At 37.8% G+C, this 15665-nt stretch overlaps 2 protein-coding genes across 3 annotated transcripts; one reads left to right on the top strand and one right to left on the bottom strand.

Moving 5' to 3' along the window:
* The first annotated feature begins 740 nt into the window (after positions 1-740).
* LOC137391923 (EARP-interacting protein homolog) lies at positions 741-8909 on the top strand. 2 transcript variants are annotated; one of them, XM_068078486.1, is made up of 9 exons: positions 741-801; positions 2298-2402; positions 2512-2647; positions 3420-3564; positions 4579-4681; positions 4787-4923; positions 5673-5840; positions 7728-7913; positions 8522-8909. In XM_068078486.1, the coding sequence occupies exons 1-9, from the start codon at positions 760-762 to the stop codon at positions 8694-8696; spliced, it is 1197 nt and encodes a 398-aa protein (XP_067934587.1). In that variant the 5' UTR covers positions 741-759; the 3' UTR covers positions 8697-8909. The 2 variants fall into 2 exon arrangements, with proteins under 2 accessions (XP_067934587.1, XP_067934586.1); XM_068078485.1 differs by having other exon boundaries at positions 7728-7931.
* A 145-nt stretch (positions 8910-9054) lies between these two features.
* LOC137391925 (CYFIP-related Rac1 interactor B-like) lies at positions 9055-14653 on the bottom strand. Its single transcript, XM_068078487.1, has 2 exons — positions 14547-14653; positions 9055-10603 (listed from the first exon to the last, which is right to left on the bottom strand). Exon 2 carries the CDS (start codon positions 10582-10584, stop codon positions 9607-9609), a length of 978 nt encoding a protein of 325 aa, XP_067934588.1. The 5' UTR covers positions 10585-10603; positions 14547-14653; the 3' UTR covers positions 9055-9606.
* Positions 14654-15665: the final 1012 nt, after the last annotated feature.

Raw genomic sequence — 15665 nt, 5'->3', positions numbered from 1 at the left:
ACATGTATATATATATACATGTATATATATATATATACATGTATATATATACATGTATATATATATATATATATATATACATAGCGGAAGACTACAAAAAGTCTTAAAGAAGTTTAAAACAAAAGCATAAATTTTTAAATCTGCCAACATTGATACATATTTATATCTTGATTTATTTTATGCACTCTCGTGTTTTCTTTAGTTTTATCTAACCAACACAAACAATTGCATAAAATTTTCAATTTGTTGAAAATTATAGAAAAATTGTTATTTTTTACAACTATAATACATCCCTTAGTCAAATGTAGAACAGAGTATAATCGTATCGTAGTAATATTTAATAAATCATTGTAGCCTATTCCTTAATGTTTAGCTATAGCTCTGTCTTTCTCAATATATAAACAAACTAAACTGACAGAAAGATCATACAAACCAACCAGCGATAAAAAGAAAGGTGCCAGTAAATAAATCAACAAATATAACAGGTAGATGAGATAGATTAACACAAAGATCCTGATTTATTTGTCTACCAATATCACTCTCTTTTAACATACTGTTTTCCTAATGAACTTTCTAAGATATTTACACTTGGCAATGTTACATCTAGTTTCGCTGTCAAGTCTGTTTATTTAGTTTCTCAATATATTTGATCTGTTATTGTAGTTTTTATTATTAATAACTAAATGTGAGTCATTTTACAAGCAGTGATTTTAGTTCTTGCTGTTCAGCTGAATATTATTTTGTAGCTGCTAACAGGAAATGGCTGAAACATCATCCATTATTTATGGACTAGAGACGCGGGTATGTGATATCTTAAATAATCAACAAGCGGCAAGCCATGTTTTATTCTTCTACTAACACCATGTGTTATTCTTTTCCTTTGCTGAGTTGATTTCCTCATAGTTGATAAAATTGGCTGTAATAAAGAAATGTGTTTCGCAATATTAGGCGTGTGCCACTAGTAATATTTAAAATTTGGATAAGCAGGGTCAAGGTCAAATTCTATACAAGAAATGAAGTAGTTGGTTGAAGTTTATATGCTTCATTTGTCAACCACTTATGCAATCATTCAGTGTAAGTACCTTATTAGTGTGAGGGTCGTGTATTCAACACGCCTCTTATGGTGAACAAGTCTTTAGTCCATACTTACACCTTTGCTCATGTTAGCTATATTAAACATTTGTTTAGTTTTAGCACATATCTCCAAAGGTATATATATATATATATAGTGCTATATATTAGCGCTATATACATGTATATATATATACATGTATATATATATACATGTATATATATACATGTATATATATATATATATATATATATATATATATACATGTATATATATATACATGTATATATATACATGTATATATATATACATGTATATATATACATGTATATATATACATGTATATATATATATATATATATATATATATATATATACATAGCGGAAGACTACAAAAAGTCTTAAAGAAGTTTAAAACAAAAGCATAAATTTTTAAATCTGCCAACATTGATACATATTTATATCTTAGCAATAATAAGTGTATATATATAATATATAATTAGATATAATATATGTAATATATACACATGAAATGAAGAAATGAAGTAGTTGGTTGAAGTTTATATGCTTCATTTGTCAACCACTTATGCAATCATTCAGTGTAAGTGCCTTATTAGTGTGAGGGTTGTGTATTTAACACACCTCTTATGGTGAACAAGTCTTCAGTCCATACTTACACCTTTGCTCATGCTAGCTATGTGAAACATTTGTTTAGTTTTTGCACATACCTGTAGTGAACATCTGATGCACTTTGTTACTTGTGTGAAACTGCATGTGTTAGCTAGTACTCGCACGATTTTTAATTTTTATTAAATTTCAAGTAGTCAATTTTAATTCTCACTGTGCTCGGTAGACCACTGATATGTAGCGGTGGGAGTTGTTATGCATATTGTAAGTATTTAAACTCATTTGACTTAATGACAACAGATGAGGTCAATTCGACGATGAATTGCATATGCTAAACAGAGAAGCTAATATTTCGACTTGCATATACTCTGGCCTGTATCCTGACTAAACGTTTTGCTCATTAGTGATTTTTGTGTGCTGAAGTCTAAATATATTTTTTTGCTATTACCACTCGTTATTTCGATGTAGGTCAACCAACCCATTTGTTCAGTTTACACTTCCTCAGTGTCAGCTGTTTTAGTCCCATACAATCACTGTCTACTCAACTCACAATGTCAAGAGAACGGTTGAACTGTCCATATTCAATACTATGTTGTAGGCGCGAGCGTTGAGTGCGCAGTGTGCGAATGAATTGGAGGCCATAAGGTTTCTTGTTGGTACACAATCCTTTCGAGGCACCAATGGTAGGGGAGAAGACAACCAGGTTAGAACTTCATTTGATTAAACGCTAAAACTATGAAATAATTATCAGGCACTCTCATGTGGCTTCTGCTGACAGGTGTCAGGCACTCTCATGTGGTTTCTGCTGACAGGTGCACTTGATAGAATATGACGAGGAGAGACATACGATTCATAAGAACATATTCACCCATTCAGTCGGCGAAGTCTGGCAGTTAGCTGCCTCTCCTACAAACCATCTCCTACTCTCTACGCGCTACAACAGCATATGTAAGAGTTATCTGCTCTCTTATTGTATTGTTTGGTGCTTGTCATTTTGCGATGAAGCTAAAATACCATTGCATGTGCCCTCAACGACAAACTTTGATACGAGTCAATTAACTAACTTTGTACTCTTTCTTCAATATTTAAACTGAGTATCGAAGTGCAATGCTTGATTTGACAATACTTGGTGGAGTTATTCTCACATAGGCTTTTGCCTTCTTGATGGGAAAGACAATACATCGGTTTGCAAAGACTTTTGTAGATTTTTTGTTGTTTGAAGGGAGATGCAGTGATAAAAATATGCTTCAATCAGCTGAGCTAATATATTTCTCAGGTTTGCGACATGTCAGCACTGTACTGCGTCATTGCGATGCAGTACCAATCACAGTAGCAATAACAATCATTTATTATGTGCAAAGCATACACCATATAAAATACAATATCAAAAATTGAAAACTTAATTTCAAACATTTTACAATACAATTTATGACTGGCGCTTGGCTGTGTGTTATACATCACTGTCACTTTCGCTCATTCCCTTTGTGCTTGCAGCAAAATGAAAGATTATGAAGTTGATTCACGAGTCGCACGCTTGACCAAAGGATCGTAAATTTGAGCAGTCGCGCGTTACATTGGTTGCAAGTTGCTAACTACTAGCATGTTAAATGTGACAAATGTGGGTTTGGTCATATAGCAGCTGCCGTATCTGCTGCACGTTGAATAAATCATGTACTATGGTACTACAAGAGACAGCTATTTGAAGAGTTCACTATTGTAGCTAATGATGGCAGAACAGATATGAGAGCGTGTCTCTGGAAGCTGCCGTTTGACAATGATGACCAGGAGCTGTCTGATGACAGTTCTGCTAAAGATTTGATAAAAGTTGCTGATCTTGGCTCTGCGGAGCAAGGAGATGCTAAATAGTAAATATATTCGTATTTCTCTCTTCGGCATTGCATTCTGAGGGTTGGCATGTCTTTGTGTAGGTATGTCTATGTGTGGGTATGTCTGGGGTGGGTATGTCGGGGAGGGGGGGGGGTTGGGTGTGGTTGTGTGTGGATGTGTCTGTGTGGTGGATGTGTCTGTGTGTGGATGTGTTGATGTATGAGTATGTATGTATGTGTGTGGGTGGCATGTGTGTGGGTATGTGAGGGTATGCGAGGGTATGCATGTGTGAGGGTGTACCTGTATATGGGTATGTCTGTGCGTGGGTATGTCTGTGCGCATGTGTGAGGGTGTGCATGTGAAAGAATGTACCTGTATATGGGTGTACCTGTACTTTGGTGTATTTGTATATTGGTGGGCTTGTGGGAGGGTGTGCTTGTATGTGGATGGCATGTGTTTGGGTATGTGAGGGTATGCATGTGTGAGGGTGTACCTGTATATGGGTGTACCTGTATATGGGTGTACCTGTATATGGGTGCACCTGTATATGGGTGCACCTGTATATGGGTGTACCTGTATATGGGTGTACCTGTATATGGGTGCACCTGTATATGGGTGCACCTGTATATGGGTGTACCTGTATATGGGTGTACCTGTATATGGGTGTACCTGTATATGGGTGTACCTGTATATGGGTGTACCTGTATATGGGTGCACCTGTGTATGGGTGCACCTGTATATGGGTGCACCTGTATATGGGTATGCCTGTGTGTGGGTGTGCCAGGATGTGAGGGTTTGTATGTGGAAGGGTGCTTGTGTGAGAATTCAGCTGTATATGGGTGTGCCTGTGTAATGTGTATGGGTGTGTCTGTGGGTAGTTGTGCTTGTGTGTGGGTGTAAATGTGTGTGCGTTTCCAGGTTGTGCATGTGCATGAGTGTGCATGTAAGTAGGTATGCATGTGATGTGTGCTCCGACATTCTATAAGCTGTAAACCACTTCACCTACTCATTCAGTAAGTAGATGTTAATTATGTTGCAATATACTTGCATAGTGTGATGTTCAGTCCAAATGAGGAAGTGGATGATGTAATAACACTGGGAGACGCCACTTTCTATTTGTGGGACATAGAAGCTAGTTCATCAGCAGGTGCCAGGGTAAACATTTGCATATAAATTATCTTAATTTGTTTCACAATTTTTCGCTCTGAAACATTTTGATTAGAGTCTACACTAGGCTAGAGCGTGTCCGGTTTTATACAGTTAAAGAGTCATTGCGACCTTGAAGCTAAAGGTCATCCAAAGTTTACGAGTGCTCGCTGGGATCCTCATCACAGATGTATGCAGATAGCCACCACCAATGATAGCTGCATCAGAGGCTGGGATCTGCGATCCATGAAGTTAGTGCTACTGCTGTGCAGCATCCACTGCGTTAGTCAATATCGATGAATTTTGAAAGCTGTCAAGTTTGGCAGCATAAATTATCACTCAGAGTAGTCTTTTGAGTTTAATTGTTTGTGTGAGTGAGACATACGTGTATATTTTGACATGTACTTAAACAGCAGCTGATAATACCCAGTCTTATTAGCAGATTGGTAAGAGGTACATGTATGTCTGCACCTTGTGTAATAAATGCTCTTGGATATTTTACAGTATTCAGTGTATAATATTGATATATCAGGATATCAAATTATAGTTTTGACTTGTATAAATTTCAGGTGAAGTTTCTTTGAAATTCATAGTTTGGTAATACGCTAGTCTAAAAAATCTACCCACATTCTTTTATGACTTTGCTAAGCAAAGCAGTAAACTACTAACAATGATAAAGAGGCACTAGAAAAGCGTGTGAAAACAACAACAAACCTACATTTTTGTGATAAAGTAGAAAAAATGCAAAGGTAATGTTTTTGTTTTCATAAAGCAGTTTTTACCTGAGCAGGATATGTGATTGTGCTTCAGTTTGAGAGTAGATAACTCCTTATATCACACTCTTCATGCTGTCTGCTCATGCCTGAAGGCTTGATAAAACAAACACTGATTGTTGCAGCAGTGACAAGTCACACACTGAGACATCCTACACAAAGCTCATGACTGGCAATGCACCTGCAGGTTGTAATCTCCTGTGAATGACAACTCATGCTTGTTGTAGGCAAACGTATTCAATAGATAATGCTCACGGTCAACTCGTTCGAGATCTCGACTTTAATCCCAACCGTCAATATATTCTAGCAACATGTGGAGACGACTGCCGTACTAAGTTCTGGGATGTCCGATCACCAAATAATTGTTTGAAGACCCTTGATGACCATTCACACTGGTGAGAGCTGAGCAGTTTCTTTGGATCACAAATGGCACCTGCTTGGGTTGTTGCCAGTGTAGCTAGTGGCAGTTAGAGTTTGAACATTAAGGCGGAGCGTACTGAATGTTGACTGTGCTACACTACTAGTTCTCACGCTACTAGTTCTCACGCTACTAGTTCTCACGCTACTAGTTCTCACGCTACTAGTTCTCACGCTACTAGTTCTCACGCTACTAGTTCTCACGCTACTAGTTCTCACGCTACTAGTTCTCACGCTACTAGTTCTCACGCTACTAGTTCTCACGCTACTAGTTCTCACGCTGCTAGTTCTCACGCTACTAGTTCTCACGCTACTAGTTCTCACGCTACTAGTTCTCACGCTACTAGTTCTCACGCTACTAGTTCTCACGCTACTAGTTCTCACGCTACTAGTTCTCACGCTACTAGTTCCCACGCTACTAGTTCTCACGCTACTAGTTCTCACGCTACTAGTTCTCACGCTACTAGTTCTCACGCTACTAGTTCTCACGCTACTAGTTCTCACGCTACTAGTTCTCACGCTACTAGTTCTCACGCTACTAGTTCTCACGCTACTAGTTCTCACGCTACTAGTTCTCACGCTACTAGTTCTCACGCTACTAGTTCTCACGCTACTAGTTCTCACGCTACTAGTTCTCACGCTACTAGTTCTCACGCTACTAGTTCTCACGCTACTAGTTCTCACGCTACTAGTTCTCACGCTACTAGTTCTCACGCTACTAGTTCTCACGCTACTAGTTCTCACGCTACTAGTTCTCACGCTACTAGTTCTCACGCTACTAGTTCTTATGAATGTGTGGTACCGGTTCTCAAACAGCTCCTCATAAGGCACCTCCTCAGCTATGCAATTGTTAACAAGTTTTTGCTATAAGACAAATAGCTGCCGAATGTGTTAATGTAGAGTTCACTCTTATCACACTGTCATTTACTCCATAAACTATATCTATATTCTATAACCTTCTGCTATGCCACAGACCACGCAAATAGATAGATTATTAATAGCTTGTATAGCTGGTATGACATGACTGCTGCTATAGGTGGTATGACAGCTAATGCGCCATAGGTAATATGACAGCTTAAGTGGCTGATGTGACAACTAATATAGCTGGAGTGTCAGCTAAGATACCTGGTATGAGTTAGCCTGTCTTGACAAGCTGTTGTTTTTGCGTAGTTGTCCCCCCATCGAGCGGCGAGCAACAACAGCTTGTCACGAGACGTACTGCACCTGATGCATCAGCTGCACTTATAGGGAGTTGTTCTCTTCCGTCTACGCGGCTTGGCCGCGATGTTATGTCAGTCGCTCCAAACGGATCATGGTAATCATAACGGATTTCACGCAAAAATTTATGTAGGAAAAAAAACAAGATTACAACATTTAACCAAAGACCAGTTTCTGTGACTAACTTTAGTAGAACTTAAGAATAAAATAAACTCAAAATAAAATCCATAGGAACAAATAAAACTGACTGATACAAAATAGAGATAAAACTGACTGAGCGCACAAATAACGACATGTTTAATCGCTGTTGTTGCCTAAGTTCTCAGATTCTAATAAAGTTTACTGCAAAGAGGGGTCGCCAGTTAAACGTTTTTATCTTAATTTTTCTACATAAGTTTTTGCGTGAAATCCGTTATGATTACCAAAGGAGCGACCGACATAACATCGCGACCAAGCCGCGTAGACGGAAGAGAACAACTCCCTATAAGTGCAGCTGATGCATCAGGTGCAGTACGTCTTGTGACAAGCTGTTGTTGCTCGCCGCTCGACGGGGGGACAACTACGCAAAACAACAGCTTGTCAAGACAGGCTAGGTATGAATGGCTGAAAGCGTACCCCCGCCTCAAAAAGTATAGAACTAATTTTAGGGTTTGGAGTGTCAGGTTCAACCACTTTCATGATCAGCTGTTGCTGACAGCTAGCAGCGATAGCAGGGTGGTCCTCAACAGCATCTCATCACTATCGTCAGAGCCATTTGGTAAACTCGTTGACGAGTTGGATGAAGACGATGAAGAAAGAGAAGTTGATGCTGACACTGAGCGCCGAACCTCTAGGTCTGATACAGGCAGCAGGTATGTTTTCTCACATATGCATTATAAATTTTGTAGTTAACTGGTCGCCATTTTGTTCTACTGTAGTTTAACCGATTAGCATAAAGGTTGTTAGAACAAACATCCTCACATAGTTGACATCTTCAACTCATTTTCAAATAGTTTGTGATACCGCATAGATGGATTACATAGATCTAGTCATTCTATACTTTCAATGATTGTTTCAAACTTTCTGATGAATAGTAAAAGTAAATTGTTATAATAGGTCTTCGTTTATTGATGATAAAGAACTAATGCCATTTCAACTCTTGCTAGGAAAATAGCGTTAAGCAACTTTAGTAATTGGTTATGACTACATATGTAGAAATTCTTTCTTGTGAACTGGATTTGCCCTCCTCCGATTAGGCACTTTACCTAGAATACCAAGAAATTGTTGAATTGTGGCACCTACATGTTTAAAAGGGCCTTTTTTAGAAGGATCTAAGATGAATCCAATCCGGTCTTATAAAATGTAATTGATAAATGTGAGGTTTATGATGTAAGCAAGTTTTATGAAAAGACAAACCTAGATGCAGTACTCGCTCCTGTGCTACCGAAAAAATCTGTTACAGGAGTGAGCAGGCATTAGAGGACACCGTTGTACAAGTGTTTGAAGAGCATGAGGACAGTGTATACTCTGTTGAGTGGTCATCATCTGACCCGTGGGTTTTCGCATCTCTCAGTTATGATGGTAGAGTCGTCGTAAATCACGTACCTCGGAGTGAAAAGTACAAGATTCTGCTATGACCAGCACACTCATTTCTACGTCTATGATGCTTGGCCTTCCTCTAGGAAACTGATAACCACTTTTTTGTAGTTGTGTCAGGGGAGTTTATAATACCGCTGAGCTATCATGGTGTAGATGAAAGGCTCTATGAACACAGATAAGACTGTTCCTCGATTATCATTTTATCTAAGAATCTATGCGCAGTGTAGTTAGCGAGATAAACCTAAACAACGCGCAGTAGCATTCTCTTTACGTTGTGTTCTGTAAATAGTTACGGGAGAGTGACCAGTTGCTTGCATACTATAGCATAGGCAAATGTTTGTATTATACATTGTACTACATAACTAAACCAATTGAGCAAAACAAGAGAAAATGGGATAAATTTCTGCACGCTTTATTTATGCAAATCTAGAACTTAGACGACTGCACAGCAGGATATGAAAGTTTGTGTTACTCTATTCTAAGTTTTGATTGGGCATTGTGAAGATTATCGGTGATGAAAAAATAAGGTTGTGAACACATGTGAAAAGGAGATCATGATAATATCCTAAGAAAGTTTCATTAGAATATGAATGTGTCATTGAGATGGATATCAGACCAGTTTGCACATATGCAAAGAATTTAACTGTTAGCCAAAATTCCAGCTCGACAAACCATAGCGTGAAAAAGCAAACAAAACATAATAAAATGGGCGTAATCATACGGCCATCTTTCAGCCACTAAGCGGTAGAAAAATAAGCAGAAGAGTTAAAATAACATCTCGTTAGAAGATTAGAAACGTAGTCTTTGGTCTCATTGAGTGTTGTATCATACCTTAGCTGGACAGTCAATACTAAATGAGAGCTGTGTTAGAGTGAATGCAACCAGTAATAGGAGTGATAGGAGCCTGACTCTGGCCAGCGGCGTCGTAAGTTTTAGTGAATATAGGGCTTATGAAAAACTTTTCTTTATACTATCCGGAGTCGTACTATCACTGAAATGCTTTGAGGTGTATTTGAGCGCATCGAGCAGGTTTGTATCAGCGGCATACTGCTTCAAAACTTTCGCATATTTCTCCATTTCTATTCTATGATTCTTAACAAAGGCGCCATCCGGATGAACATGATCATAAAGAATAAGAACTCCTACCATGACCCGCAATATAAACATAACTGTCTCTCCATTGGCTAAACGCTCCCGATAATCATGGGCAGTTATCATCACTCTGCATATAGCCGCCATCTTAGCCAATGTTTCGGTTGCATTTTCTAAGGTCACATCATCATGTTCGGCAACGAACCGGCTCGTCGTGTCGCTAACACACTTCATCATAGGCCGTGATTCAGCAAAGAACAGTGACATCCTACCCTGAACTTCACTGGTCATACCCTCATCAGCCTCCTCATTTCCTGGCCCATCAGGAGACAACATTTTTATCTGGTTTGCTCGTCGCCGATAGTAACTAAAGTCATTCTGAACGGATGGGGTAGTCATCTTGGCTTCATCAAATGATAGGGTGAAGTCTAAGATCTCAGCAAACTGTCTGAAGAGCGCCTGCTGCCTCTCCAAGTGCTCCATGCTAGTCATGTCGCGCGAGCAAAGCTGAATCAACAGAAGCGACACGATATTCTCTAACTCCTTAGAGAAATCGTAGTACGACTTTAGATTGACCACATGCGTTTGAACAGCTTCCCAAGCATTTTTTTGAGCTTCTTCACTTTGTGGGTTGTTGATGGCTTCGCGAATCTCTACCATGGCCCCTTTGTAGGCTTGCAAGTCGACCAGGATAGCCTTGGCTTGCTTCAAAACATTCTCCACATTTCTGTATGTCTCCTCTTCTATTTCTGTAGGCTGTGCATTCTCAAAATCAACAAAGACGTCTGCATCTTTAGAGCCGGGGTTGCGTAGGACACTTAGTAGCTTTCCCATCTTCAGCAATCATCCATGTCTACAGTAAAATGCAACACCATCAACTGGCTGCCAAGGCAGGCAACAATGAAATTATTACCTAGACCTCCAAAAAGACTGGTTATCTACAACTTGTCTAAATTCATACCATGGTAATCTGTAAAACCGGTCAAACTTGTGACCTTTTTATGTTGTTATAAGCATACGAGTATCACTAGAAATGACTTAATTACAATATTCGATAATTACGATAAGCAAAGCTAGGATAGGATTTGAAGAAATACAGTATGTTCACTACTTTTATGGCTAGCAGTGACTTGTGAATAGTCAAATAAACAGGGAATTGAATCTATAAAAATATTTCTCAGTTATAACTGTTGGAAACGGAATTGGATTTTTAGCCTTGTTTAGAACTCAGCAGTGATGCATAGGATTACTTCACATAATTCTCATGTAGTTTGCTTCACGTAATCAACCTACAGTTTACTAATTTCTTCTTTTTATTTTACATGTAAGTTGTGATCAACTTGGAGAGAGAATACATGTTTGAAGTAATCAATAAGCAATCATCTTGCAAGCTGAACCATGTGAGTAATAGACAATGAGACGACCATTGATGATCATGATTGGCGCTTGCAAAATTCCCTTTGTGCTTATTCCTTCCAACACATGCATAATGAGGAACGACAATGAAAACATGCGTACCTTCTGTTATCATAGAGTCATCTTACCATATTCTCTAGCTACTAATTGATCTAAGATGGTGTCACCCTGTTCCGGCACATTCACCTACTAACAGGACAGTCTCTAATGAATGAAGGTGTGATGCCTTTGATAACAACCATTGATTTAGCAATGGACAGGAGTGATGCAATTTTTAAAAATTTTGTGGTTACCCAGCTAGTTTAACCCTATCTTGGATTTCAGCCAGCAACAATACAAAGCTTGAAAGCACCACAAACAATCACAACATTCAGTATGCAGGTTTTTGATAGAGAACTGACACTGCATAAAAATAAAATGCAGATACGAGGACTGATAAAATATCAGTCCTCGTATCACAAGTGATATCGGCTGTTTCTAGTTGCCACCTTTCAGCCAGACGATAGCCTATGATATGATAGTGACACATCTGGTCCTCACACAGCTTTTCATAAAGTAGACGCTTCGAAGCTAAGACGAATTTATAAAATAGCAACTATGGTGAATTTATAAAATAACAAAGTACGTCAGTAGCGTAATTTGCTATTTTACGCTATTTACTTTACGCTAATTTGTAAATTAGCGTCATGAACTAAACATGGTATAGGCTAAGCACTCTTATTGAGTTTTCAAAACAGCTAAATAATATTTAATTTCCTACATCTGAGATGTTACACATGCTGTAAAATATCAGTTTTTAAGTGATGCACACATTTTGCAATGAAACCATCGAGCAGAACATTGTGGCATGAAACAAACTCATTTATTTTTATGAGTCTTCCATGTTAGCTACATTAAATGACATGACCAACAAACAGCTGGCAAAGTTAGGTTTCCACATTACCTGATATTCAGCGTAGCAAAAGGTAGAGCTCTATGAGTTGTTAATAGCTGAACCAGGATGGCTCTTAATACGTGTACTATGCAAACAAAGTAGCCAATCATAACCTTAAAATACTACCTTACAAACTTTGGACAACAAATTCGCTGTGAAAACCATATCATTTTGAACAGATATATATTTGAATGCATTCTCACAATCCGACAAAAATGAATTTAAGCTAACAGCTGTGTGCTTTGCCACAATCTGCAAATGTTGTGCTGGTTAAATACGTGCAATCATTAAATTCACATTACTTTGTGAAAATTACTTTAAAAGAATACAGTAGGTGCTCCTACAACGTAAATAATCCGTTCCAGGAACGTTTACATTATAGGAATTTTACGTTATAAGAACAGTAAAATACACGTAAATTGCCTAATTTGTTCCAAGATCTTTCTAAACTCATCCCTTTTGGGATGCAAAAAAACTTGACTTAACCTTTTTAATTTGTGAGCTGTACCGTAACTGCAGTATTATTGGTTTGCATACACAACTTTTCTGCTGTTTCTGATCAATCTCACTGGTTTTATAGACCGTGATTACGGTAATTTTACAACAAGTTGATGGGAAGCACACATCTTCGATGTTTATTTGCAATGATTTGCTTTTTCTTCTAAACAGCAAAGTCTATTCTGCAAAGGAAAACTAATGACAAATATTTCATATGTTTACAATAAAGCAAAACGACAAAATATTTTTACTATAAAAAAGTGGTACTACCTGTTCGTCATCCATTTGTACCCAGGGGTCAAGGTTAGGATAAAAGAAAACTTTAGACGATACTCCAACTCATGACAATCAGATTGGCAGACCGACGTTGTAACACCTGAACTAATCGATCGTCTTCAAGTATTTTATACAATTACAAACTACTCTAGTGTTCCCACTCATGCCTGACATGAAGTTCAGCGTAGTGGTCAAACTTAAAACCAGTCAGTAGAATTTCTGACTACCTTTTCTTCCTACATGTTTTCTAGTGGTGAAGTGTACTGGCAGAAGTATTCTTACTTCTGTGTGTGTGAATTTGTGTGTAAATTTGTTTTTCTGTACTTTTAGGCAGAAGAGCATATTCATGTACTCAGTATTATGCATGTACTCTCCATTTACTTACAACATCTTCAGTTGTAATTTCAGCCCAACTCGCTTTTTCAGACCCAAGGGGTGTTACAGAATTTGGTGAACCAATTATCAATTTGATAGCTGCAACTGTGCTATCCAACTAAAGAAGTACTGGTGAATCATGTAAAGCTCAGAGTTGTCGTATAACAGGCAAACCATCTCTCTCACCGAAGGTGGCGAGCTACAGCTATGCAAGTTTTCCTTCTGCTGTTACCTGGAAATTGGCTGCCATTGAAACTTTTTTTATCAAAAAAAGAGTTAATGATAGCCGGTCCAGAGTTATTTTTACAAATACCAGTCCATGCAGTTGCTCAAGTAATTTTTATTACTCGTTCATAATCCTTTGCTGGGTTAAATCAGCCTATGGAGACATCCAAATGTCTGTCTCATCTGTGAAAACCCCTAAAACATAAAAGCTATTTCTACTCCTCAGATTTAACTTTTCTACTTTAGCCATTGCGAGATCTGTTAGTAACTCTCCAGAGTGAGTTTTATATTGTCTGATCTCTGAAAGCTTCGAGTTGGGAGAGCCATCTTTGTATTTTATTGCAATCCCAAATCTCACTTGCTGCACCCAAATAAACTTTCTGCTTCAAGTAGAAGAGTGTCCACAATTAGAATAGACCATTTTTCCGTCAAATGTCAGAAAAGGAACAGTTCATAAGGGTCATTAGAAATTGCCTTCCAATCATGCTACTTTTTGATTAAAAACATTCAACTAGAGCGACACAAGTCCTTTTTTAATAAAACAAACATAGTCTGTTATTTTTTGCTTTTCCAAAAAAATAAAAAGTAGAACCAAGAACAGACCACTTGCCTTCAAACGGCTATTTCCAGCACGACCATTTTAAACAGAGTTGTTCAAATCTTCTTCCTTACCACCAAATAAGCGCTTTTCTAATTCTTTTTTAAAAATTGGTTGCACAAACACAGTTTTTCAAGACATCTGACCAATAAAGCCCCGATTACAAAAGGCTTGAAAACAAACTTTACGATCAAATTAATATCACACAACATCATACGTATGCGTTGTGGCTTCGCTACAACCCCTACGTATTTCACTTGACACAAGAAACCAATTTGCTTGCAAACAAAAGTTGAGAAACTACATATATTGATCTCTTACATCAAAGCTTGATAGGCCAGAATTAACAAGCAACATACAATTGTGACCACGAAGCGAAAATATACTGTTTTGATATAAGTGCATAATGTTATTTTAAGCTTGTAGTGATAATATAATAAAATTTTTAGTGCAGCAAGTACGAAACGTACTTACATAAGTAGTTTTCCTGTAGAAAAGCTATGAAATGCTCCTAGATAACATGCTTCTCTTGCCAGTCCTACGAATCGTTGCAAAAATCTAGCGTTTACTAACTTCCGCCTAGGTTAGTTTTGTTTCTCCGTTTTTACTACGCATAGATAAATCGAATAGTTAGTAATAGCTGATGTTTCTATGATTGCTCTAAGAACGAGTTGGATATATTGTACACCAAGTTGCGCGACTCCACAAGTTGCTATTTTTAACCGAAGAAAAAGTAGTACTGGAAGGTAACTGTACTGGAACTGGCCCGCCTTTATGGTTTAGCAACAAATGTGTCAATAGTTTGAGTACAGTAATTTAGTTAATGAATCAGTGTTTTACTAGATTACTGCGCCAAAATTACTCCACTTTTGATAGTCAAAAAGCTGGTTAATGAACACAATGCTCTGACGAGTTTTTGGCACCTTGATTGCAGTGGTACCAATGATATACCAATATATACCGCCCCCATGGGGGCTGTATATCATTGGTGGTACTCACCGTGTTACCATCAGTCTGGCAAAAACAATTTGAATTTGATGAACTGCTCTTGCATTGGAAAAATGAAAAATCTCTAGCTACACAGAACGTAAATTTGATGTCGGTTTGCATAGGGGTCGACGTGTTGATTGTGCAGTTGTAATAATACAGCCCAAATGTTGCCTAGTAAGGCATTCATGGTGGTAAAAATAGAATAATTAAATTGCAGGATTTTTAATAAATCTGTGTGAAATTGTGTTGCAGTGTCCATTTGACAATAGCATCATTTTCATATGTATTCTGCATGAGTCAAGTTTGATCTAATCATCTGTTGCCTGCTCACTATTCTTTTTGAAATTATCATAATAAGACTTGGCCTATCTTGCATTAAATTCGGTAGTTTATGGCAGCATTTGACTAAGTAATAACTGTGTATGTATATGTTTTATATGTATCTGCGATGTGTATGTTTTGAAGTTTGTTCTTTAGACTAATTGATCAAAAATTTTTAAAGGATGACTTGCAACAAAATTCACATTACAGTTAGTTGATATCCAAAGATTCACCATGTCTTAATCTGCTGTGTTGTAGGTGCAAAATATGTGGAAATGGAAT

The sequence above is a fragment of the Watersipora subatra genome, chromosome 3, assembly GCF_963576615.1.
Source record: "Watersipora subatra chromosome 3, tzWatSuba1.1, whole genome shotgun sequence".
Lineage (NCBI taxonomy): Eukaryota > Metazoa > Bryozoa > Gymnolaemata > Cheilostomatida > Watersiporidae > Watersipora > Watersipora subatra.
This window is presented reverse-complemented; position numbering and strand designations above follow the sequence as displayed.